The sequence below is a fragment of the Topomyia yanbarensis genome, chromosome 2 (assembly GCF_030247195.1).
Source record: "Topomyia yanbarensis strain Yona2022 chromosome 2, ASM3024719v1, whole genome shotgun sequence".
Classification (NCBI taxonomy): domain Eukaryota; kingdom Metazoa; phylum Arthropoda; class Insecta; order Diptera; family Culicidae; genus Topomyia; species Topomyia yanbarensis.
Window position 1 is genome coordinate 54,552,726 of NC_080671.1, and position 25,906 is coordinate 54,578,631.

A 25,906-nucleotide genomic window follows, 5' to 3' on the forward strand; every position below is an offset into this window, starting at 1 on the left:
GTATATGCGACTGATCAAAAGTGGTAATTGTCATGTATAAAAGTCCAGGTTATGGTTTAAATATTGTTAGACTGACCGCCCTAAACGTGTATGCTCGTTTTACTCCAATTCCTCCCATAACTCAAGCATCTGGTATTGCAGAAAGAGGCTAAATGCGGCTGATAAAAAGTAGTATTTCTTAATGCAAAAAATTCTAAAGAATCGATTGAATATAATCGTGGCTGAATGGTGAACAGTGAGTCTAGTTATGTAAGGTATGCAAACTAGACTGGATGGAACTATCCAAGTCAGTCTTGGATATCACATACATTTGGAGCAGATGTTTGCTTCACGTTGTTCTCAACTCCTATTCGGCAGTTTTCACGCCGCCACCCGCGTTGCGGCTTGGTAAGGCCAAACTGGTGTCGAAGGGGGTCAATTGAGGTTGTCTGACATATTCTTGATGGTCACATCATTACCATTTCTGCGCTAGAATCGACAGCCTTAGTTGATTATAAGATTAGGAAATGGACCTGTGGCCTTCGACTGGCATGGTCCATTCTCATTGATTCGCTGGTTGGTAGATATGTGCTCCTACTTGCAAATTGACCGCTTGGGTGGGGGACATGTGGATTCTACTGGTTGGCGACTCTTGATCGTGGGTATGAGGCTAGTTCAGGAAAGGAGTGCAGGACTGACACTTAAGAGATAGTTAATTATTCAGGACTTGTTCTTATGATTATTAAACTCGACCAAGCACACCGGCTCTCAGAAATGATAAGCAACCCTTTCGGGTCGGTGTGGTCTATTCGAGTCGAACCATGCGGACATTCGGTTCGAGCAAACTTTATGGGGAATAGTGGATGAATGTTTCTTATCCCTTTATGGGCAGAGATTCTTTTTGCGAAATCCTAAAATACCTTCATTGGTATAGCTACTCAGGATAATAATAGAAAAATTGAGGGTTTGCCTGGTTCATAATACGTATATTGATGAATGAATACATATATTGACTAGAACAGGGATAATCGAATTATGTTATAAGATAGAGATGAAACAGCACAGTTGTAGGAAAAGGATTCGCGAGTAAGTACCAATACTGCTAGTATGTTGAACCTACCAAAAACTAAATATATGCTGTTTCGTTCATCTAGAAGAGCTATAGGCGTGCATCCAGACCCGAGAATGGGACAGTCTGTAATTCAGGAAACTAATTGCTTCAAGTATTTAGGACTTCACTTAGACCCCACACTCTCCTAGATTGAGCATATAACATCTATAGAGAGAAAAGTTGCATCGTTATGTGGGGCTATGCGTAAAGTATGCTCTTTTGTTCCCCAGCATGTACTTCTAAAATTTTATTATGCGCACATCCGCTCATTGCTGAACTACCTTGTATCTGTGTGGGGCCGTGCCAGTATCTCGAATCTGAAAAAGCTACAAACGCTTCAAAACAGATGTCTTAAAATTATTTATAAAAAACCATTTATGTACCATACTATTTTGTTATACAATAATAATGCCCATAACATTTTACCTTTGCTTGGGTTGACTAACTACCAAACAATAATATACATCCACAATGCTTTGCATAATACTATTGCTCATAATAATCTAGAATTTACAACAGGCATTCGAGCTCACAGCACTAGACAAGCCAATCATTTATTATACTCCAGAGTATCCACGAACCTTGGTCAAAGACGCATTTCTTTCATCGGACCTAAGTTATTCAACCAGCTTCCTACTGATTTAAAGCAAATAACATGTCGCACTCGTTTCCAAGCAAAATTGAAACTAATTTTAAAAAATAAAATAGGAGAATTTTTAATATAAACTTCGTTCACCACCAATCGAGCTTATTCCTTTTGCTATAATTGGTTAACATTTTTTTTAATAAAAACAATTGATAAATGCATTTTTTCTAGCAATAAGTAATAAATAAATTTAAATTATTATGAGCTTCCTGCAAAGCTACGATGGGACCCTTAAAAGGATTCTTTTCCGCTGGGTACTCGCCGTAGCTTCTTGTCAAATTTTGTGTTTTGTCGGTCTCGTATTGTTTTTTTTTGTTCTCAGCGTTTCCGCGATTCGTAACTTTGTTTTGTTGTGCTGACCTTTTTTTTGTACGCTGAGAACTGGTGTGTCCACTACCAGGGGGCTCCGTTTGTGAGCTTTTTGGTGTGGGGGTAAGAGGCGGGCTATTATTAAAAAAAATATTCTACTGAAAAAAAAATGTTTACCGTTTCAATTAATAGTCGATTGATCCGCTTCGGACCTAGAAGACAGAAGCGGATTCAATGCGAAATTTGCCAATATGACGTTGACCCCAAGGCGACGGTAGGATGATTTTCCATAGGATGACAGACTAGATGGCACGACGTTACACGCTCTAAACTTGTGTCAAATAGTTTGCATATATGTATGAATGTAAGCCCGTATGTATGCCTATATGCATGGATGTGTATAGGAGCAATGTATCCCTGAGCAACATGGAAGGACAGCCTCTGAGCCGCCAAAACGCTCATGGGAAGCCGGGTGCGCGGTCGTAGGTGTGACCATAAAGCACTGCACACACTGTCAAGTGCAACGGTGAGACGGTAGGTGTACAGTTAATGCACATAGGTTGCAGAAATAGGTTATTGAGACAGCCCGATTGCACACTGATAAATAACAATAACAAGAATCGATTGAATATAGTTAGAATGACAGCACGAAACGTGTGTACCCGTTTTACCCCAACTCTTCCCATATCTCACATGTGATGTTAAACCTGGCTGTTATTCTCGGAAAGAGGCTAAATGTGGCTGATGAAAAGTAGTAATTCTTATGTAAAAAATCCGGGGAATCGATTGGAAATAGTTGGAATGACCTCACAAAACGTTTGTATCCGCTTTACCTCAATTCTTCATATAATACAAGTGTGAAGTTATACCTTACTCGACATTTCAGAAAGAGGCTGAAAGCCGCTGATGAAAAGCAGCAATTCTTATGTAAAATATTCAGAGGAATAAATTGAATATAGTTAGAATAACCGCACGAAACGTGCCGTGCATCTCAATTCTTCCCATAACTCAAGTGGGAAGTTAAGCCTTACTGTGCTTCTTGGAAAGAGGCTGAACGCGGCTTTTCAAAATTAGCTGTTCTTATGTAAAAAATTCTGGGAAATCGATTGAAGATAGAATGACCGCGCGAAACGTGTATATCCGTTTTACCCCAATTCTTCATATAATGCTTACGTGAAGTTATACCTTACTCATCATTTCAGAAAGAGGCTGAAAACGGCTCACCGAAATGTTTTTTTTTCTTATGCAAAACAATTGAGGGAATCCATTGAGCATACTTGGAATGACCGCCCGAAACGTGTGTACCCGTTTTACTCCAATTCTTTCTTCTATACAGCGGGAAATTATTCCTACCCCACATTTCAGAAAGAGACTGAAAGCGGCTGATAAAAAGTAATTTGTTAAATAGTCCAGGGAATGAACTTAGAGTAGCTAGAATGTCCGCACGAAACCTCGTTTTACCTTAAGTTCCTCTCATAACTCAAGTGTGAAGTTAAACGTGGCTATGCTTCTCGGAAAGACGCTGAATGCAGCTGATGAAAGTAGTAATTCTTATGTATACAAAATTCGCATTCAGCCTGTTTCTGAAATGTAGTCAAGTTTAATTGAAAACATGGGATAAGAGCAGAAGTGGGGTAAAACTGGTTCGCACGTTCCGCACAGTCATTCTAACTATCTGTAATCAATTTCTCGGATTTTCTTAAATATGGAGCAAAAATAAACTTCAATTTTACATAAAGAATGTACATTTTTGATATTCCAACTTGGCATTATATCGCGCTATTGAGTAAAGTCGCGTTTTTGATACTTTTTTCCCATTGTGCATTGGTCCCGGTATTGATGGGCCGATATCTAGGGTTCAGATAGTGGAATCGCCTCTCTGATATCGATGATAGGCACTCAGTGCGGACAGAGGCAGACAAAAACTGGGGTCATCACTGTATTTACATAACACAGTCTTTAAGAAACCTCAACAATCCGTTTTTTTTAAATTATGTTTTCACCCACGTATATTTACTGTTGGAACATCAAAGTCGTATATACAACTCTTTGTTACTTGTCACGCAATTTGTAAACAATCTTTTCAAATCACTGTAGTTGGCTACCTGCGACGAATACGGATCTAACAGAATGATTACTCTTCGATGGTTCACCTCTACAGATTGCATGCAATTTCCGGTTCCCAAATTCAACCCTCATTATATTTAATGACACTAAGCTGACACTTGTGCAAATATGACTGATGCTCAACAATAAGATAACATCATTTGATAAAAGCATCCAACAACAAGTTTGTGCATATTTGACTTAGAACAGTAAATGGCCCCGATTCATCTCGTTATTCAGGGTGCCACACAATTTCATTGGTTACTCGGCAGCAGACACTACTCTAACTAATGTGTACAAATCGGTAGGATAAACCTTGATGCTACCTTTACCATCGGCAATGTTGCGATGGAAACACCCGATATAACTAGCTATTCTGCATTCCTCATAGATTTTGAGTCCAAAACCAACGCTCAAATCGATTGCTGCCGAGATACCGGTGTATCAATCAGCTGACCACAGCACTGTGTTTTCACTTTTATCGCCTGCTCCAAGTTCGCTCAACTCTTCTTCGTTCTACGCAATTTCGGTCTTCATCAATCATTGCTGTAGAGTTCACTGTTATCAGTAGGTACTCCGAACGTTACGGCCTAGAGGAAAGAAGAAGTTCATACAAACAAATGGTTTGTCAACAGTATGTTTATTTCGCCCAAGTACGCATGTTTGGCGAAATAGCAGGGTGTGTAAAATAATTAGGCAAGGAATTTTATCTTTTGATTCGCATTCATAAAACATTGGTTTTCAGGGGAGATAGCGGGGGGAACGTATTATCATATAGGAATTAACATCTAGCTAGTAACGGAACATTCTTATAATCCTGTTGGTGAAGAAATTCTAACTAGTTCTGTTACACGTTTCCATTGCAGATTCCTCTACGAAGATAGACTGTACGCTGAGTTCGGAGAGTACCGGTCAGGAGTGTCTGGAGAATGTGTGTCAACGGATATCGATTCAGCAGCCGGAGTTCTTTGGACTTCGGTACGAGGTCAAAGGTAGTACCACTGGCGAGATGCGTTGGGTCGACTTGGATCGACCGATCAGTCGACAATTGGAGAAGTTCTCTGCCAATATGAAGGTGCTGTACCTACGGGTCATGTATTACGTGTTATCCGGGGTGAGTTTGATCCACGATGAGGGCACTAGGAATTATTACTTTCTTCAGCTGAAGCACGATGTGGTGGAAGGTCGAATCAACTGTGATCCGAAGCAAGCAGTTATACTCGCTAACTACAGCCGACAGGCAGAATATGGAAATCACCAGGATCGACATACGGTGGATTACCTGAAAACTCTGCTATCATTCCCGAGGGAGATGATCCAGGCGGATTTGCTAGAAACTTTAACCGAGGAGGTGATTCATCAAGCGTTTGAATTACACAACGTGACCCAGGGAGCGGCGGAGAGCTTGTACATTTCCGCCTGTCAACAGTTGGATGGTTATGGACAAGAAACGTTCGGTGCCAAAGACGATAACGGGGCTGACGTTACCCTGGGAATCTCGGTTTCTGGCATCATCGTGGCAAGCGATGCGAATAAATTCTATCCCTGGCGTGATATTAAAAATGTGCTAAATCATAAAAAGTATTTTAATATTGAGTGTTCGGACGCGAACGAAAACGTTAGGTTCACGGTTTGCGATTCGACGACCGGATCCTACATCTGGAGGTTGTGTGCATTGCAGCATCGGTTTTTTGCGAGGTACGAAAAGAACCAGACGCAGGTGAGTCAGTTGAATCTGAATTTATTTCAGAATGAAAACATCAACGACAGTCGGGACGATCTGCTAAGTGAGAGTCAATATCAAATTTCGTCGGCTGCGATGGGACACTTGATGGGCTCAGCAAACTGGCAGAGCAATAACGAGCTGGCAGCTCATTCTAGTATCTGGAATAATACTGGACAATCAGCAGGAATGATGGTAGAGTCTCAACCCTCACCCCTCGCTGCATCGAGCACGAATATCGGTAGTGTAGGTAATTTGAACAACAATAATCTTATGAATGTCAATGCCAACGTCATGCAGTCACGATCGTCACTGCAGACCTCCGCTTTAGATATCAATCTAAACTCGACCTCTTCGGTGCCATTGGAATATTCGAATCACGGTTCAAACTGGGCCATTAATCCAGCTGGTTCGAACGCTTCTCTTGTCAACCGTGCGCAGAGTTCATCGTGTCTGGACCTGAGCAATAATAACAACAGTCAAGACCGGGAACGTCTGAAAGCACTACTGCCAACATATCGGCCAGCTCCGGATTACGAAACTGCCATACAACAAAAGTATAGAAACAGCTCCAACGATGTCCGCTTGAGTAATGGTAATCTATTACATTTGTCTGCATCTCAAATGTTGTCCCAAGATCCAGGACATATAACCGGCAGTCAGCCAGACGTGTCGTACTATAATCAATCGATGCAGCATCAACCCACTGTTCATCAGCAGCCTTACCCGGATGTGACTCATCACACCACTACGCATATGATCGGCCCGCACTACTCGGATGCATCCGATTATGGTCTAACACATAGATTCAAAATGATGAGATTAGTCAAACCACCGCCACCCTATCCTGCGAACCGACTCAGTTCGACATCTACTCCGGACTTAGCTTCGCATCGTGCCCTACTCGGTTTTCGGGGCGCTCATGTGTCCGGATCTAGTCCCGATTTGGTTTCAACCCGTCCACCAGTGAACCACCACCACGCTCAATTCATGCATATGTCTCAGAATAACCAAATCTTTTATCCCGGTGCGCATCAACTACGGCACTCGCAGAATATAGTCCCCCATGGAACCTACGAGAATCTAAACTTTGTCGAACCCAACAAGGCAGGTATGCTACCTGCAACTCAGGGTGGTAATCTGATCTATTACGTGCCTCGAGAAGTGGAACACCTTCTGATAACCGAAGGAACACAATACCATAATGGAGCGATCGGCATTGGACCGAAACCTCATCTCAATCGCTCTTCCCAGCATATCAACGGATCTATCGAACCTATTTACGAAAACGTTCCACTACCTTGGAAAAACGAAAACGAATCCCTCGGTGAAATACGCAACCGAACGTCTAGTGTCCAATCAGCTCCTGGAAAAAGTCGACACAACCAGGAGTCACAGCAGGCAGTCGCACAACAACCGCCAACATTTTCCGTCCCAGAAAAACTCCCACCCGTCCCACATCCACAACCTACCCCAGAGGTGACCAATCACGTGCTTGTTGCACATCACGAATCATTCACGGTTCCACCGAGTCCAACTCATCCGCAACACCAGATTACTCTACCTCCTCCTATAGCAACTATCCCGGAACCTATCAACCGATCACACTCAACCAACATGCTCGACTCATCCACCTTTTCTAACTACACACTGGACACGACCAGCTCTGTGGCGCCTAGTTCCGCAAGCAATCAGAACCACCACCACCACCACCATATATCGCACGGAAGCACCCACAACGATTCCGGCATCAGCTCAATTACCGCCTCATCGCACGTTGGAAGCCATAATATTAGCACATCAACGTCGACCTCAACCGCGTCGGTCAAGGAAACGAAGCGAAGAAAGATCTGGGATATTTTGGGTGGTCGATCGCGGAATTCGGCCGACAAACAGAAGAGTGCCACACTGGGAAGGGAAAAGGATCGAAAAAACAAAACGGCCGCAACCGGTGGATCCGGCAGTGGCGGTAGTGCCAACAGCTCCATCAACGATGCTGGCCAATTGAAGCATCGCTGGTCGACGGGAATGCCGCGGCAACAACCACTGCCCGCCAACATTAGCAAGGAGAAGCTGGTGAGTAATTTTATGTGTTGCTAAAGGGTTTCTAATCCGGAGTACAGCTATAACTTCCACGATAGTCTCAAATTTATTAGTATTGAAACATTGATTAGCTTTGCTTCAGCGAGTAACACACAAACCGACATCCTTGATTTTTCTTCTTTTGCAGTGCTCGCTGCTGGAAACAAAACTGGCCGATCCACAGCTGTACTGCGAATTCGAACGGATACCGAAGCGAGTGGATAATGCCAAATACGACTGCGCCCTGGCGGAGGAAAATAAGAATAAAAATTTCGATCCCAACTTTCTGCCATACGACAACAATCGGGTTCGATTGACACCGACGCGGGATAATCGGATGGGATATGTGAATGCGTCGCATATTACGGTACGACTGTTGTCGTTTTTCATTATTATTAGTTAGGGGATCATAAATTTTCTGTTGATATTTCATTCTAGAGCACTGTTGGCAACAAGCAACGGTTCTACATCGTAGCGGAGAGTCCGAACGATGCTTACACAACCAATGTTTTCTGGCAGTGTGTTTGGGAGGCGGATGTGTACCTGCTGGTTCAACTATCCAACGAGCTAAGCTATATTCCGCAGACAAGTGAACGCTGTTTAGAGTACGGCCAGGTAATATTGTCAACGCTTCGGATTACAGACAAATATTAACTGTGGTATGATCATCATTTTAGTATCAAGTCTGGCGCGAGTTCTCCCAGGAAACGGATAGATGTACAACATCAAAGCTGCGAGTGTATCACACACAATCTAGACGGTACAGATCGGTTTGGCACATTTCCTACAGCGAATGGGGTGATCAAAACTGCCCTCGCGATGTTGGTCATTTCTTAGGTGAGTCAATTTAAAAAAAACGAATATCTTCGTCTATGCTGAATATTTGCAAATTTTTGTAGGATTCTTAGAGGAACTGAACTCCGTACGGTTAGCATCGGTAGCGGAGGTACCTCCCTCACACAATACCAACCCACCGGTTTTGATTCATTGTAACGAAGGCGGTGGTCGAACAGGAGTTACTTTGGTTGCCGATTTGCTCATGTACACGCTGGATCATAATCAGGTAAGCTTGCTTTTTCGTTGTTTTTCTTTCTCTTGATCACATCATAATTGTATTCATGCTTTCTTATCCGTTTCAAAAGGACTTAGATATTCCTCGCCTAATAGGACAGATCCGGCAACAGCGGGACAACATTATACCATCACTAGCACAATACAAATTTATTCATGCGTTGCTCATCCACTATTCAAGGCAGACGCGGCTCATTTAATCCACCAAGGGAACGTGGCAAATCCTAATAATTTTGATTGGAAAAAGAGTTTTTATCGCGTTTTGTCAAAACTTACAAAAGTATTCAACAGTACAGCAAAGAAAAGTATTTTCGTAGCTAATATTGATTTTTAAATTGTAAAGTTTCGAGTCGAACTATGTACATGTAGGATAGCCAATAGGAGAAAAGTTTAGGATATATGTTTGTATTTAAATAATCGTGAGTGCCTTATGAGGACAATTGCTCTTCAATGGAACAGGATTAGAAAAGTAGTAGTAACACAGCAAAGGCTGAATGTTTGTATATAAACGTTGAATATAGATAATGCCATTTTTAAAACATTGTACCATTTTTATGCTGTTTAATTTATCAAGTGGCAAACGTGTGGCTAGGTAAGAGGTGTTAAATTTTGAACAAACGAGTATTTTATTGTATTTTACTATCTAACAAATTTTAGATAACGTGTTTATCCCGTTCCCAGGAGAAGTTAGAGTAAGATAAAGATGGCTCAATTTATAAGCGAAACTCACGTCCAATAAAGCTTCCCAGTTTAAATGGTTCATAGAAATGCGTGCCTGGACTCTTTCTCAATTGGTCCGAAATGTAAATAGAGCTTGGAGCTTTGCATATTGTTTTAGGCATTTTAGACCTTCCTCGGCGCAAAGAGAATAGGAAAAGAGACGAATAGTGTGAAGCCAAAAATACCTTATTGAGCAGACCAATCGTGCAATGTAAATAAACATTACTCATGCCTGAGTTGGAGGAGATAAGTATTGTAAATCTATCAAAAAAAAAATTGAATTTTCGTCAGAATTTAGTGCAATCGTGATTGTAAGGTGCATTCTAGAGTCTATGTATGAGTAAAAACAAGTTTTAGAATTATTTCATCTCTTTGTTTCGAAATGCACATCGTTTGATAAACAAATCCAACGATCGACAAAAGGTTTGTTTTCAAAATATAATAGGAGTCATTTAAAGTGCTGCCTTTGGAAACGGTTGCCAAATTCTAGTGTTGAAATCATCGTAAAGGGAGTGTTGCCGTTTTGACTGATTTTCACTCTGCGTCTCTTTCACTATTCTCTTTGCCTCGGCGGACCTCCATGTTCTTAGTTTATATCAGAAGCTCTTTAATTTCTAAGATTATTTCCGCAACGTAGCATTTGAATCTACCTTTTTGAATTTTACATTAATGATTCACATGAATGGCCTGGCTGACATGAATTTCGGGATTATTGGGTATGCGTATGATGTGGGGTACGTATTGTGAGGGATACAAATGGTCCTGAACGTGTGCATCTTGAAGTACTGGGTCATTTGTTCAACATGTAATTAAGCGCAGCATGTGACGCGGGCCGACCAATCTCACTTCACTCTACGTAACTTTTCTCATCCAAGTATAACAGTCGGCTCGAGTGAGGTGAGATTTTCTGTTGCTTTTGCAAAGAGCAGTTGGGCTGACTGGCGATGCCCATTTGGGTGAGGTAAGTCGTAGGCAGTGAAGTAAGATTAACCGTCTCTCGACACACGCGGTGCTTAATAACGGGTGAAACAGTATGTTCCGCCACTGGCGGAGTGTCAATGCTCCATTGGAATAGATTGTCAAACCATAGAAGCGGTGTTATCAAAACTTTATCGCTATTCAATTTATAACCCAACACTATTTTCAATAATAGTTCAGTTTAATCGATCACAAGGTAAAAGTTCAGGTAATTTTTCGCTCCTACGAGAATCGTTTTTGATTTACACATTAGCGTAGACGTTTGTCAGATGGCTCGAGCGAGCGAAGAGCGTGTGAGTTAAAATATCGCAGGAAAAACACGTCGCAAAATAGGCATAATTTTAATTTTCCCCTTAACCATAAAACTGATATTAGAGACTTCGAAAATGGGGCTCCCGGGTAAGTCTAACCATGTTACCTTTGAATCACAACCAGATATTCGTGTCCCAACTGCTTTCAGACAGCCCACCACATGGTCCCTCCAGGGCTTACTCCGGACCATCATCAGATAGCGAGCTCCCCAGTCACTCAGCCAGCTCAGCTGGGTGTCGGGCGTACACGACCCAGGCTATACAGTGGAACATCAACGGACTGGCAGCCAACTTCGGAGACCTGGAACACATGGTCTTTGACTCCGATCCTATCTGCCTGGTACTTCAGAAGACCCACCTCAAACCTAGGTCGGATCCAACATGCTGGTTAGGCACCTGCTTTGTTTGGATAACGAGTATTTTCTAAACTAATTTTGCGTCGCTGAACACGAAAACAATATTATTTTTTTGTTCAAAGAAGCGATTTTGAGATTTTCTTAAAAGCTTGTTTTTGAGTATTTTTTCAGGTTTTAATCAATATTTCGTGTGAAAATCATCCAATTAGTTCAATCAATATGCAGGTTGAAAGGTGCCGAGGTTTCCGAGAACAGATAACATGTATCGATCATATCTAAAAATTTTAGTGTTGAAAGCGACCCAAGTTAAAAAAGTGAATTTTTGGCCATTTTTAAAAGTTAATCATTTTTGTTTTTTTTAATTAACAATATTTTTTCGGACTTTTGAGAATCTAAGATGACAGAGGCCTAAAATCACCAACATCGGATGGAAAATGTTGATGCTAAGGCGCATTGAGCGAAATTAAAATTTTGTGATTTTTGCAGACCCTACCCTGGCGCGGCGGTTCAGAGGCCGGTCGTCATAATATATTATATTCTAATCCCTATCGGGAAGAAGTCTCAGTGGGATTGTAGCACTAGCCACGTAAAGTTTTGTAAAATAAGAATCGGCTACGGAGTCCTAAATTCCTCTAAGGGATTGGTCTGCCAAGACTTTGTAATAGCAAGACGTTGACGAAATGTGTATCTGCACAGTTCAATAAATACCTACCACTTAATGGAATCACTGAGAACTGACATACAAGTAAAGTTTTCAACTTGTGTAAGAAATAAAACTGTCGCTTTGAAATGACAACGGCAGGTAGCAACGTGCCACTGGCCGGCGCTTCGATCGGCCAGCAATCGCTATACCCCTGTCAAAAAAAAAATGCGGACGAACATGGTCAGGCGATTTAAACAGTTTGACGTTTAACTCAACTCACCTGTGCTAATTGCCCCTAGGAACAAATGCAATTTGCGAATTCGATTTAAAGGCAATTTCAACACTAAGACAAATTTTCTGGCGGCTGAAAAGGACTAGGTTATTTTTGCGTTTTTCAAACATGGCGGTTCATGTTTAGCTTATGCTTAAAATAGTTTTTTTAAACGATTGGCGTGTTCTCGCTTGTATTTTGTTTGTCTAGTGCACTTCATTTAGCCAACAAATGTGGGAAATTGTGGAATAGTGTGTAAATATAGTGGAACAAGATATCTGACCTAAACTCTTAATAAAAGTCAGATTGTGGTAAGTTTTGGTGTGCATTGATTTGATTCTTCCTATAGTTTGGTGGTGATTACCTAGTATAGTGATAAGTTTATGTGAGTAGCTAACGAATCCGAAAATAAGTAATATTTGTAATTTTCATATTAGGCAATTAATGGCGATTAAATGGAGCGTTCCCTGGGCGATTTCGGGGCGATTTAAGGGCGGGTAGAGCGGCTAAAAAATGACGGCGGCAAATCGCCCAAATGTTGCATTTGAAATAGCCCCCTAATTGCCAGCAATTTGCTGGCAAATTGAAGGGCAATTAGCGCATCCGAGTTGGCAAATAGCCCCCCGTTAGCCAGCAACTTGCCCTTTTTGACTGGGACGGGACTTGTGTGCAAACTTGGATATAATGGTGACTCACGCATGCGAACCTGTATGCGATGGTGATTTTCAACGTATTTTCATTTAAATGTTTACACAGGTTTTTCGGGAAAGATTGTTCCAGCTTATATGTCTGTTCTCTGTGATGGAATTAAAAACAAAATCTTGTTTTTATTATCTATTAATATACCTTTGTGCTATTCACACAATCACAATTCCGGTCAAAAAAAAATTCCCCTGGAATGCATTCATTTGTGTTGGATAGAGTTTTCTCGGATTTGCATCCAGCAATAGCCACCCATTATGCCCCCGTCCTAGAAGCTCTCATATCGCTTGATCTACGCATGATATACCTACATTTTCGGAAATGGCACGTCAATACCTTTCGAGAGTTTGTTTCGATCGGATCCTTTTTGAACGAGATTTGACAAATAACTAAAAAATTCCCAAAAATATCTTTTTCAAAGAAATCTCGTATTCAGCCACCCAAAATTGACTTAGAAAACACCTTTCTTCCTAGCTTATCGCGATTACCTTAAAATTTGTAAAATCTGTCACATTCATTCATTCATTTAGTTCAACATCAATTTCATGATAACACTGAATCAACAATTTGCCTCCACAATACTCGATTTGTAGCTGCAGCTCTCCAACGTCGGTAACGCCCAACACTCGCCAAATCACGTTCCACCTGGTCCGCCCATCGTGCTCTCTGCGCTCCTCGCCTTCTTGTACCAACTGGATCATTAGCGAACACCATCTTTGCAGGATTGTTGTCCGGCATTCTTGCAACATGCCCTGCCCACCGTATCCTTCCAGCTTTGGCCACCTTTTGGATACTGGGTTCGCCATAGAGTCCTTCGCCGCCACACACTGTTCTCCTGCACACGGCCGAAGATTGTCCTTAGCACCCGAAAACTCCTAGCGCTTGCAAGTCCTCCTCGAGCATGGTCCATGTCTCGTGCCCGTAGAGAACCACCGGTCTTATAAGCGTTTTGTACATGGTACATTTGGTGCGGGGGTAAATCTTTCTTGACTGTCTTGCGTCTTCGGATTTCACGGCTCACGTTATTGTCAGCCGTTAATAAGGATCCTAGGTAGACAAAATCCTCCGCTACCTCAAAGGCATCCCCGTCGATCGTAACGCTGTTTCCTAGCCGGATCCTGTTGTTTCCGGTTCCGCCTACCACCATATACTTTGTTTTGGACGCATTAACCACCAGTCCGACCTTCGCTGCTTCGCGTTTCAGGCGGGTGTACAGGTCTGCCACCGTTTCAAATGTTCGGGCGATAATGTCCATGTTGTCCGCGAAGCATACAAATTGGCCGGATTTTGTGAAGATCGTGCCCCGGATGTTGAGCCCGGCTCGTCGCATCACACCTTCCAGAGCGATGTTGAATAGTAGACACGAGAGTCCATCACCTTGTCTTGTCCTGTCGAGATTCGAATGGACTGGAAAGTTCACCCGAAATCCTTACGCTGTTTTGTACACCGTCCATCGTTGCTTTGATCAGTCGAGTCAGCTTCCCGTGAAAGCTGTTTTCGTCCATGATTTTCCATAGCTCTACGCGGTCGATACCGTCGTATGCCGTCTTGAAGTCGATGAACAGGTTGCGTTGGGACCACGGCACATTCACAGCATTTCTGGAGGATTTGCCGTACGGTGAAGATCTGGTCCGTTGGCGACCGGCCATCGATGAAGCCGGCTTGATAATTTCCCACGAACTCATTTACTTTAGGTGATAGACGACGGAAGATGATCTGGGATAGCACTTTGTAGGCGGCATTCAAAATGGTGATCACTTGGAAGTTCTCACACTCCAAATGGTCGCCTTTCTTGTGAATGGGGCAGATCACCCCTTCTTTCCACGCCTCCGGTGGATGTTCAGTTTCCCAGATCCTGACTACTAACCGGTGCAGACAAGTGGCCAACTTTTTCGGGCCCAACTTGATGAGTTCTACTGCGATACCATCTTTTCCAGCTGCTTTAATGTTCTTGAGCTGTTGAATGGCATCCTTAACTTCCCTCAACGTGGGAGTTGGTTCATTCCCGTCCTCAACTGCACTGACGTAGTCAAGCAGTTCCATTTCCTCGCACTCCGCTTCTTCCAGGCGGCGTTTTATCTCCCGGAAGAGGCGTGTCTGCTGCCTCCGCTTCTGTTTGTATCGTTCCACATTCTGTCGGGTTCCATGCTACCGTATGACCGCTCGCGCTGCATTCTTCTCCTTCAAAACCGCTCTGCACTCCTCCTCTAACCAATTGTTCCGTCGTCTCCGTTCCTCGTACCCGACAATGTCCTCAGCTACGTTGTTGATGGCTGCTTTTACTGTTCTCCAGCAGTCCTCTAGAGGGGCCACGTCGAGCTCACCCTCGTCCGGCAACGCTGCCCCGAGGTGCTGCGAGTATGCAGTGGCGACATCTGGTTGCTTCAGTCGCTCCAGATCGTACCGAGGCGGCCGTCGGTACCGTACATGATTAATGACGGATAGTTTTGGGCGGTAGTGGTCAGAGTCGACGTTAGCGCCACGATAAGTTCTGACGTCGATAATGTCGGAGAAGTGCCGTCCATCGATCAGGACGTGGTCGATTTGCGATTCCGTCTGTAGCGGTGATCTCCAGGTGTAACGATAAGGGAGGCTGTGCTGGAAGAAGGTGCTACGAATGGCCATGTTCTTGGAGGTGGCGAAATCAATGAGTCGAAGGCCGTTCTCATTCGTCAGCTGGTGAGCGCTGAATTTTCCAATCGTCGGTTTGAATTCCTCCTCCTGCCCTACCTGAGCGTTTAAGTCCCCAATGATGATTTTGACGTCGTGGCTTTGGCAGCGGTCGTATTGTCGTTCGAGCTGCGCGTAGAAACCGTCTTTGTCATCATCGGTGCTTCCGGAGTGAGGGCTGTGCACGTTTATTATGCTGATGTTGAAGAAACGGCCCTTGATCCTCAACCTGCACATTCGTTCGTCGATCGGCCACCAACCGATCACGCGCTTTTGCATATCGTTCATCACAATAAAAGCTGTCCCTAGTTCATGTGGATGGTATGATTACCTCTAAACGTTCGCACCATGGATCCTGTCTAACACACTTCCTGCAGCGCTACGATTCCGAACCCGCGGTCCTTGAGAACATCGCCGAGTACGCAGGTTCTCCCGATGGAGTTGAGAGATCTGCAGTTCCACGTTGCGAGCTTCTAATCGCTAGTCCCTTTTGGTCGCAGTGTTCGTCGCCATTGGTATCGGTTCGCAATCTTATCTTGTTGACTTTTCGCTGCAATTAGTTTTTTACGGTTGGCTCGAGCCAACTCAATAATCTGTCAATCTATCTATATCAACTTTGTGTTATTATGATGACTCTTTAAAACGTAAATCTAATAGATTACAATGTCGTTCAGAAATGAGACATTTCCATGGAAATTTCTCGAAGATATTCTATATTCTGTGGATAAAGTTAACACATTGTGAAATTTTCTCCCGGAATTGAAAATCTTTTTCTATTTATGAAGCCACCCAAATAAAATTTTGGAAAGTCCACGTGGACATCGTGGGAAGGAGGTAGTGGTACAAGAATTGTCCTCGCTTGTCCATGGTGGGGAAGGAGTCAAAAATGAAAATTTTATTGGTCACGTGGTATATGAACGGCCCCATACTGAAAATACTTCGAACGGAGATTGGACCACATTAATTCAATAAAAAAAATGCATGTATCGAATAGTGAACATTATAACTGTAAAGTTGGACATGATGTACCATCAAATCGTTTTAAATATTCTGTGTGTAAAAGCCTTTATGTAATAAAAATGTGTACTGTACAAAAGTCGTAAAAATTACTTTTATTGCCATATGTAAAATTACTTATCCCTCAGCAGGACTAAAAGACCAAAAACGGCCCAATTCGACTTGGGCCGATCTTCCTTTTGAATATTTAAAGATTTTTTCTAATGCTAAACAAAAATTTTATTCAAATAAATACCTTCAAATTGTTTTGGCCAGAAGTCGGTGTCATTGCATGCATTACATAATAACATACAATAATTTGTGATTAACCCACTTTTGATATTTTTTGACTTGGGCCGTTCTTGCACTGAGCCCTTCAAATTAAGTTTTATGACTTTCGGGAGAGTATGGAAAACAATATTCACATGACTAACATTTTTGCGTTGATTTTTGAAAAAATCCATTGTGTATAACAGTACCGATCATTTCTGTTTTATGTTCCTTTAGCAATACCATTTAAGACGGTACGTTCCATTTTTTCGAGAAGCATGGTGAGAACAAAATTTAACAGATTGCAAACTTGCCTAAACGATTTGATTAATTAGTTCCGTTTCTGTGCTACTCATTTCGATCGATTTTTCAACTCTTCAATATACCGTTTGGATACACCAATCGAAATACATATCTTCATCGCGAGAGAAGAAGGCTGCAATCAAGTATAATAATTATCCTACATCCTAATAGATTTGCTTGCTGGGTAGCATGAAAAGCCGCCAGAGTGCATGTATATATTTATCTTGCCTACTTTAGCTCAATTACAATAAAATTTTAGCTTGCTCTCTCGTTCTCATTTTGCAGGGAATTACATTGATGGGACATTAGTGGATAACCATGATCTCGTCTCACTCAACCCAATCGATGTTCTTCTGTGGGCAACTTCTCCCCACCCAAAATGGCTTTGATGTCCTCTGCGTCAAGCGTTTCGTACTTAAGCAACGCTTCTGCCAGTGCCTTATGTTCTTTGGCATGCTGTTTAAGAATTGCTTTTGCCCGTTCATAGCTGTCACTGAGAATTTTCTTGATCTCGTTATCCACGCCTTCCACTGTTGACGGCGAAAGCATTTCTGAGGGGGCTCCGAACCCTTTGGACGTTTCGATGGTACGTAGGCCTACCTTATCGGACATGCCCCAGTCACGGACCATATGCGAAGCGATCGATGTGGCCTGCTTCAGATCGCTGCTAGCTCCTATAATGAAACGATACAAAGAAAAACGATGCGAACTTGTTGTTTACAAAGATAAATTCAATTTCACATACCGGAGGTAATTTTGTCTGCTCCGAAAATCAATTCCTCTGCTGCTCTACCTCCCATCATGGTATCCATCATGGCCAAAAGTTGCTGCTTGGTGACATGATAGCGTTCCTTCTCCGGAATATAAGCAGTATGGCCAAGTGATGGACCTCGTGGCATGATTGTCACTTTGTGCAAAGGATGCGACTCCTGAATGGAAAAGTTCGATATTTTAGTTATCAATTTGTTATTGAAGAAAGTAATAATATTCAGATCAGATTGCTAGGCCCTACCTTTGTATAATAAGCTACAATTGCATGTCCGCCCTCATGGTACGCCGTAATCTTATTCGCTTCCTCATCCGGCAGGCGAGATTTACGCTCCGGTCCCATAAGTACCTTATCTCTGGCATTCTCCAGATGCTTCATAGAAACCACTTCTGCCCCGTCGATAGCGGCTCTAAACGATAAAATAAACGGTTTCAAAAGGCTTGCGATAATGTATAGCGCACGCACCTTAGAGCAGCTTGATTAACCATATTTTCGATGTCGGCGCCAGTAAAACCGGTTGTACCCCGCGCCAATTGATCAACGTTGATTTCCTTGCTTAAAATCTTGCTCAGATAGTGGGTAAGTATCTCTTTCCGTCCGGTGAAATCCGGCGTTGGAACGACAACTTCGACGTCGAAACGACCCGGCCTAAGGAGCGCTTGATCCAGATCATCCCGTCGATTTGTAGCCCCCAAAACAATAACACCCTCGTTCTGCTGGAATCCATCCATCTCGGATAGCAACTGATTGATGGTTTGATTAGCATAGGGATGCAGCACGGAATTGGTACGCTTTGCGCCAACGGAATCGATTTCGTCAATAAAAATTACACACGGTGCTCGCTCCTTAGCAGCCTCTGTTCCGATAATCGAAAGAAAACTTTGTATCAAACGACCTCTATCTATCAAAATAGTACAACTTACTGAACAAATCCCTCACTCTACGAGCGCCTTGACCGACAAGTACTTCATCAAACTCTGGTCCTGCAGCGTGAAAAAATGGAACTCCAGCTTCACCGGCTACTGCTCTAGCCAGTAACGTCTTTCCAGTACCAGGTGGCCCCACTAGCAACACTCCTTTGGGTAGCTTACCGCCTAGGTTGCTAAACTTATCCGGGTTCTTAAGGAACTCAACAACCTCTTTCAGTTCCTGCTTCGCTTCGTCGCAACCCTTGACATCTTCGAACGTTACGGATATGTCTTCAGGGTCCACCTCGACCTGGTTGCCGATTTGTATTCTACTGAAAATAGTAAAGCATATTTTTTGCAACAAATAAATATCATCAATTCAGTTCTACTGTGCAAAATATAAACAAAACACAATGTGAACAAGCATAGCTAAACAGGTGGGATAGCAGACCTAAAAACGGACCCGTTGGTCGAAACGAACAGACTAACAAAGATTCCGATGAACACGACGATAATCAGCAGCTGTTGGAGAACCTTGAGGTAGCGCATAGCTTTTCCAGAACGGTTAGCATGATCAGGATGCGTGGCAGTTAGATAACCCTCGGCAAAAGCAATCTTCAGTCGTTGCTTATGATCGTCCGGTATTGTAGGATCATTCACGTCACTTAGCAATTTGTTGAATGGTTCGCTGTATTGCTGAGGTGTAATGGTCTGTGCGTTGAACGGTACTGGCTCATATTTATGAGATATGGGGGGCGGAGCTGGGGCAGCTATAAAAAACAAACATTATGGCTATTTTTTAACATTCATTCCTACTCTTACCCAGTGTGTCCTTCACTCTGGTAAAAAGACCGGGATTTCGCTTCATCTCGGCACTGATTGACCGTACAGTTTTGAAGCCTCGCTGTTGCACGAGCGCAATCCCGCTCGGTTGCGCAAGCAAATTTCGCACGATTTTTTGAATCGCTTGTCCATTGAAGACCACCGTTTCCTGTTGCTCCCTGTTACCCTTTCCCTTGCGAACCTTAGGTGTGAGTTTTAAACTCCATGGAACCTCTTCACGGTCACTGGCCACTACGCGAATGTTACTAAAGTGCTTCAGCAAGCTACGCTCAATCCGACGAGGTAGTTTCAGTTCAAACAGGCTGGCTGCATCCGGTTTCGACAGGGGGACTGCCAACGGTTGTTCAACCGATTGCCGGAAGCTATCTACGTAGAATTGAACCAGCGATTGCTTCAGCCGGGGAACATAGTCTTGCTGTGCCAAGTAGGAGGCTTCCTTTCCCGGTTGCTGATTAGGAGACGGATGTTTGTGTTGTTTCTTGAATGCGATATTGCTGTGTCGCGGAGTAAACTGTGATAGATGAAACAGCAGTTGCTAGAAGTAAAAAGAAAAAAAATCGCTTTTAGATGACGTCGATCCAATGTCGATTTGTGAAATCGTGAGTCTCGACTTTTTGACCTACGTGCTGATGTGTGTTTACTGTAAACATTTTCGACTATCTTTTGCAGTGGGGAATGCAGAACGACACTATCCGGAGTTTGATGTACTATTGCGAAGAAAGATTTTCACTAGTGTTGGACAATTGGCAATTTTTTACCTATTTATTCACTATTTTACTCCACTCACAGTATTTCACGATCACTTTTTTCGTCTTCTTCGTAGTGTTTTAAGACACTCGTGTTGTATAATGTTGACAGTTTGTTTGACGTATTCGTTTTGGTACAGTGAATCAAATCTAATTCGATAATCACCATTGACGCCACCCAGTCAAAAAAGCGGACGAATTAGAGCACTCTACCCGAACAGAAAGTAATATCGAAATTTATCGTAGAAACGTTGAATTTACAATAGTTTTATTTGTTCACGCAGAAAAATAAATTTTAATATCAAATAATATGTGGATTAAAATAACAAATTAACCACGTTGTTCTGTGTTCAATCGAATATTGTCGTTGTTTCTAATAAATTAAATGTTGAAATAAATTTGAAAAATTGATTGGATCAAACTTGAAAAACGATTGAATCAAAAAAATATTTTGTTGATCACATTATAACAACAATCTGAAACTAAAAAAAAATATTGTTGAATCAAGCGGAATGTTTTATTGCTCCAAATAAAATAAATATTTAAATGAATATATTTCAAATGCAAAAGCAAATAATATTTTGTTAATCATATCATGATAACAAATAAAAATTTTGTTGATTCTAGTCGTATTTTTTATTGTTTTAAACATAACGAACGATTGGGATCAATGCATTTCGGACGTTAAAGCAAAGTAAATTTAGTTTATACCTGTATTATAAATATACATTTATTTAGAATTTTACTGTAAGAACGATCCTGAAAGCACAAATGCATTGCAGCAGAACGGTAGCGGTTTTGATAGATAATGTACAAATTTCGATTCGACAAAACCTGAAATTCCGTTCATCCCTAAGTTGTCACCAAGAACGAATCCTAATGCAAAATAAACACGTTTATCTGTACCATTACAATCTATGCTCAATCCATTTATCTCTAAATTGATAATAACATCTACTAGATGATGGAATACTTTATCGTTTTCAAAAAGCTTCCTGTCACAAGACCTTACATAACCTGCTGTTAACACATTTTCTAACTTAGACAAAAAGTATGAAGGTAAACATGGGATATTGTAGTATATTCCGCAAATCGATGTTGCAGCCAGGATACAGTGTCGCTGGTGTTGAAGTCACCGAAATAAATGTTAATGGGAATCACTACTCTATCGACGAATGTACTTATCCTTGATTGCCAAATAGTTCCGTCCACTAATGATCTGACAATTCCGTCATTGGATGGCTGAAGATGTTCGATGATGCAGTCCAACATACCAGGTGATTCCAAATATTTCTTTAACTGGAACTTGATAGGCAGCAACACACCCTGCACCTGGTCTTCTACCTATACGTTGAAGAAAAATCAAAGAGACCTTAAAATGCTGCACGTTTGAAGATTGCTAAATATACCATTTCGTGGACTTCACGCGAAACTCTGGTCTTAACTGATTGTTTATGGTGTACACCACAGGATCATCATAAATCTGGTTCTCTTTCAAACGTTGGATAAACTTATACTCTGTTTGTTCTTTGAACATATCGAACATATTTTTAAGTGCAATTTTAGAATCGTATGATATACCTTGTACTGCAGATAATGAGGTAACTGCTTGTCTTATCGGCTGAATTAATAATGCTGCGATATCTTTTCGTATATCAAATACTATTTTCCTAGGTAATGAATCCTTACTTATCCATTTAAGTGTGAAACCAAGACTTAATGCAATTATATTTGGAATTAAATTGTCTACGTCGATAGCATTTTCAATCCCATGCATCTGTGCATTTTCAGGAATTGAAACGACCGTTTTTTCATCCGTGTTAGTGTGTACTTCACTTTTGTTCGTAACAGGAATTCTCACTGCAAGCTCATAATTGTGAACATTTTCGTTTTTCTCTAGTGCAATTTCTCGATTACTATCGATCGCCGGGTGCTGAACAAAATGTTTTTTAAATGATGGTAGAAAGAAGAGTATGTTGATAAGATGCGACTGCAGTTATTTTGATTACATCGATAAAACGAAAGATTACTGTGCATTCTCTTTAAATGTACCAATAACTGGCAGCTCTCCAGTTGCAGTTTATTACTATGCACGTAATCATTGTACTGCATGAATCAAGTTTGAAATACGAGAAATTTTCAATTTATTGTGGTCGATGAGAAGGTCAAATTCATAAAGAATGTGGCTCACAAGATCCCATGGTCCAGAGCATTCGCGTGGGAAACGCAATTCGTAGGTTTTAAATATTTTAAAACATGTCAAGCGCCTTCTGAAAGCTATGAAAGCGATAATATACGTCGCCAAAGTATACCAGATATTCCTCTATCCGTACGATCTCAAGACCCACGACTACAATGAATGGTCGCTTCGGCTGTTTCTTTTCTGAGTAACGTATGTTGAGTCGGCCAATTCTGGTTTCAATATCCGGAAAGCACTTAACATGCATCACACATGCTTCTCGTGATTCCGCAAATGAAGGCTTCCATCTAATATTGTCTTTGAAAAAGATTTTTGAAGTGGGTAGTATATACACCAACAAGACAAACGTTAAGCAATCTTGACTATCTGGAAGTAAAAGACAATTTTATGTGCAGATATTATCAATATGACACAAAATTGAACAATCACACAAATATGCGCAATCCTTGAAAAGAAGAAAAGTGTACATTCACGTTGAATCGCTTGGGAATGTTGGGATAACTGGTCTCTTGATTTATGACATATAGCGAATCGACGTAAACGTGCGTTTGTATCTTACTTACAGAGGGTGCTATTTAATGTGATAATTCAACTTGTTTTGAATGGCATAATAAAACATCTATAAATACCTTCGTTAATATCATCATTAAGTAAGTGTTTCAAGAGGGCTCTACCTCCAGGATTGGCGATATCCGCTTCAAAAGCTGGCAATATGTGCTCACGAAACTTTTTCCAGTATTCAAACAGCGAATCTTCTTTTCCCGAAAACTTATACTTAAAATCTGATTGAATCAAAGAATAACCTTGAGGATTACGAAGAGCAGGATATTCCGATAAAATATTGTCAATTGTTCGATCCGGAAGGGTTTTGATTTCATTCAATCTGTAAGGTGTTAGCTCGCTCCACTTCTGTCTCAATACCTCCCAGTCATCATCGTGATGGCGCAGCCAGGACTTTATGGCTTCATATTCCTCTTCTGTAATTGAAAAAGTAAGAAATATATTATATCAATCATAAGACATTGCTTTAAAAACAAACCTGCAGCAGGAGCGAAAATTATTTCTTCGCTTGCAGTCTCAGCTAGTGCTACTGAGATTTTGTGGTCGATATGTTTCGAACTAAAACTTACAGCAGTTTTGGGGCAGTAGTTAATGTTCCTGTCGTATAAACAACCTTTGGGATATTTTGACACTCGAACTCGCTTTCCACTAACATCAGTAGAAAATGTTGGTTGATACCATTGCAACTGAAATATTAAGTTTGAATTAGAACTGAATAAGTAGTATTATGATTAAATATATTACCTACCTATATATTAAATTTTGAATGATAACGTTAAGAATGTAATCAAACTTTACTTGTTTTTTTCCTCGAAACTGGTAAAATATTACTTATTTGAAGCAAACTATTGTGACAAGCAGTGTTTATTTTGGAACGACAGGAATGGCCAAATCGCAGAGTTGGATGCTTTATTTTAGCTGGAATTCAAACAGAAATTAAATTTTCGGAGTTTGGATTCTGAATTGAAAACTATTATTGCATTTGAACTTGAATCGGGAATAAAAGTCTAAATTCTAGCTAGTTTGACTGGGTGTAAACATTCGTCGAATAAAGCAACTTACCTAGAAAATTCCCGATACTTTCATCCGACATACCGAAGGATGTTAAAAGCTGGTAGAGCTCAATTTGGCTTTCATTGAGATCATCGAATTTTACCTCTTCGATAAGGTCTTCCATTCCATGCATTTTATGTTCTACTACCTCGGTCCGCAATTCGTTAGTAAACGAAGAATGGATTAAAACACAATCCCCATAACCTCAAAAAAGTTTTATACAACTATACTAATGAACATGCAATAAACTATACTAATAATCATGTAAGTACTTTCGAAACTTGTAAATATATAAATTTATAAAATAAATCGGTAAATTATTTAGCATTAGTATTTTTTCGAAAATTTAAGTTAATTTTTCAAATTGTTAGTGACGAAACAAATGGCAAAGTGATACTTACACGACGAAGCTTACGATGAACCACGCACTACAATTACACTACAATCGTCACTTAAATAATTAAACTTTTTTAGCCGCTTACCACCATCGGGATTATCACAAACTTTTCTGCACCGCGTGAAAACCAAGAATGAATCGTTGGTACATCCAAAAGCAAAATGGGTGGCACGTGTAAGCAACTTTTAATTTTGTTGAACTGTCCCTTTATTTTGTCATGTCAGTCTACTAAGTGTTGCCAGAATAATGCTGTCAGTTATTTTGAATCAATTGCTAGCATTTTTTGTTTGAACCACACAATTGTTTGGAAGGAAAAATAAATTTGTTGATTTTCGAAACGCAGATAATAAAATTTGTAAGATTGAATCAATACTTTATTTTGGTTGATTGAATAAGAAATTTTAAATTAATATAACAAAAAATTCAAGATTAAAAATAAAGAAACAAATTATTGAAACAAACATGGATAATTCTTTTGCGTGTTAACAACAACTTTTCTTGTAACATCAATGTACTTATGATCCAGTCCTTAATGCCTCCAAAATCTACAACGGAAAAACAATGTAAATCGATGTTTTTGATATAAGAATGTATGGGAAAAGATCATTTTTTTCATTGTTACATCCCTTAACGACCCCCCTTTTTCCATGTAAAAATCTGGTTTACAATAAAATTGGATGTAGAAACAACAAATGGTATTATATTTCCATTGTAAATTTTCCAGAATAGCAATAAAAAAATGCTGTAATACTGTTGTGCATTTCTATTCGGGTAGTTCCCAGTTAAACTCATTCCGGAACCGGTTCAGATTTCTGAATGGAGTCATTAGGTTTGTTCCAGTACACGGAAGTCACTCCGGAGCAGGAATGCCAACGGTACCGGTAAACTACATTTTTTCGGTATATTTACATTTGCGCAAGCCGTACAGCCCTCTACAGCGACGCATCACTACAGCTCTTGCCAGAACGGTAGCCAAACCGAGTACATTTTCCCGTACAGCAGTAGAATACATTTTTGTTTTGCTGCTGTACTCCGACTGCTCGGTGAGAGTGTGGCGTAGTAAAGTTTGTTCTCCCGCTTTGTACACTTTTCTTAGCATAGTCAAAGGGGGAGGCCCGCATACGAAAGCGTTAATGCCGGTCGTGGCGTAAACGAACCGCATTCATTGTCGTCGTTTGTGGT

General features: G+C 41.1%; 3 protein-coding genes across 4 annotated transcripts in view; 1 reads left to right on the plus strand and 2 right to left on the minus strand.

Moving 5' to 3' along the window:
• LOC131685126 (tyrosine-protein phosphatase non-receptor type 21) overlaps positions 1 to 9,795 on the plus strand; it is a 44,381-nt gene extending 34,586 nt beyond the window's left edge. Inside the window, exons 2-7 of the mRNA XM_058968588.1 lie at positions 5,018 to 7,950; positions 8,105 to 8,323; positions 8,395 to 8,571; positions 8,634 to 8,793; positions 8,856 to 9,019; positions 9,099 to 9,795. Coding sequence (XP_058824571.1) covers positions 5,018 to 7,950; positions 8,105 to 8,323; positions 8,395 to 8,571; positions 8,634 to 8,793; positions 8,856 to 9,019; positions 9,099 to 9,227 — 3,782 coding nt within the window. The 3' untranslated portion in view covers positions 9,228 to 9,795. The remainder of the gene's footprint in view (positions 1 to 5,017; positions 7,951 to 8,104; positions 8,324 to 8,394; positions 8,572 to 8,633; positions 8,794 to 8,855; positions 9,020 to 9,098) is intronic.
• A 7,299-nt stretch (positions 9,796 to 17,094) lies between these two features.
• On the minus strand, positions 17,095 to 20,619 carry LOC131685128 (ATP-dependent zinc metalloprotease YME1L). Of its 2 annotated transcripts, XM_058968591.1 has the most exons (9): positions 20,555 to 20,613; positions 20,391 to 20,474; positions 19,747 to 20,302; positions 19,376 to 19,694; positions 18,940 to 19,256; positions 18,482 to 18,872; positions 18,260 to 18,425; positions 17,993 to 18,176; positions 17,095 to 17,921 (listed from the first exon to the last, which is right to left on the minus strand). In XM_058968591.1, the coding sequence occupies exons 2-9, from the start codon at positions 20,415 to 20,417 to the stop codon at positions 17,581 to 17,583; spliced, it is 2,301 nt and encodes a 766-aa protein (XP_058824574.1). In that variant the 5' UTR covers positions 20,418 to 20,474; positions 20,555 to 20,613; the 3' UTR covers positions 17,095 to 17,580. The 2 variants fall into 2 exon arrangements, with proteins under 2 accessions (XP_058824574.1, XP_058824575.1); XM_058968592.1 differs by having other exon boundaries at positions 18,940 to 19,253; positions 20,391 to 20,619.
• Positions 20,620 to 21,266: 647 nt separating this feature from the next.
• On the minus strand, positions 21,267 to 24,460 carry LOC131679472 (uncharacterized). The gene is made up of 5 exons (XM_058960203.1): positions 24,431 to 24,460; positions 23,753 to 23,960; positions 23,343 to 23,690; positions 21,923 to 23,079; positions 21,267 to 21,857 (listed from the first exon to the last, which is right to left on the minus strand). Exons 1-4 carry the CDS (start codon positions 24,458 to 24,460, stop codon positions 22,763 to 22,765), a joined length of 903 nt encoding a protein of 300 aa, XP_058816186.1. The 3' UTR covers positions 21,267 to 21,857; positions 21,923 to 22,762.
• Positions 24,461 to 25,906: the final 1,446 nt, after the last annotated feature.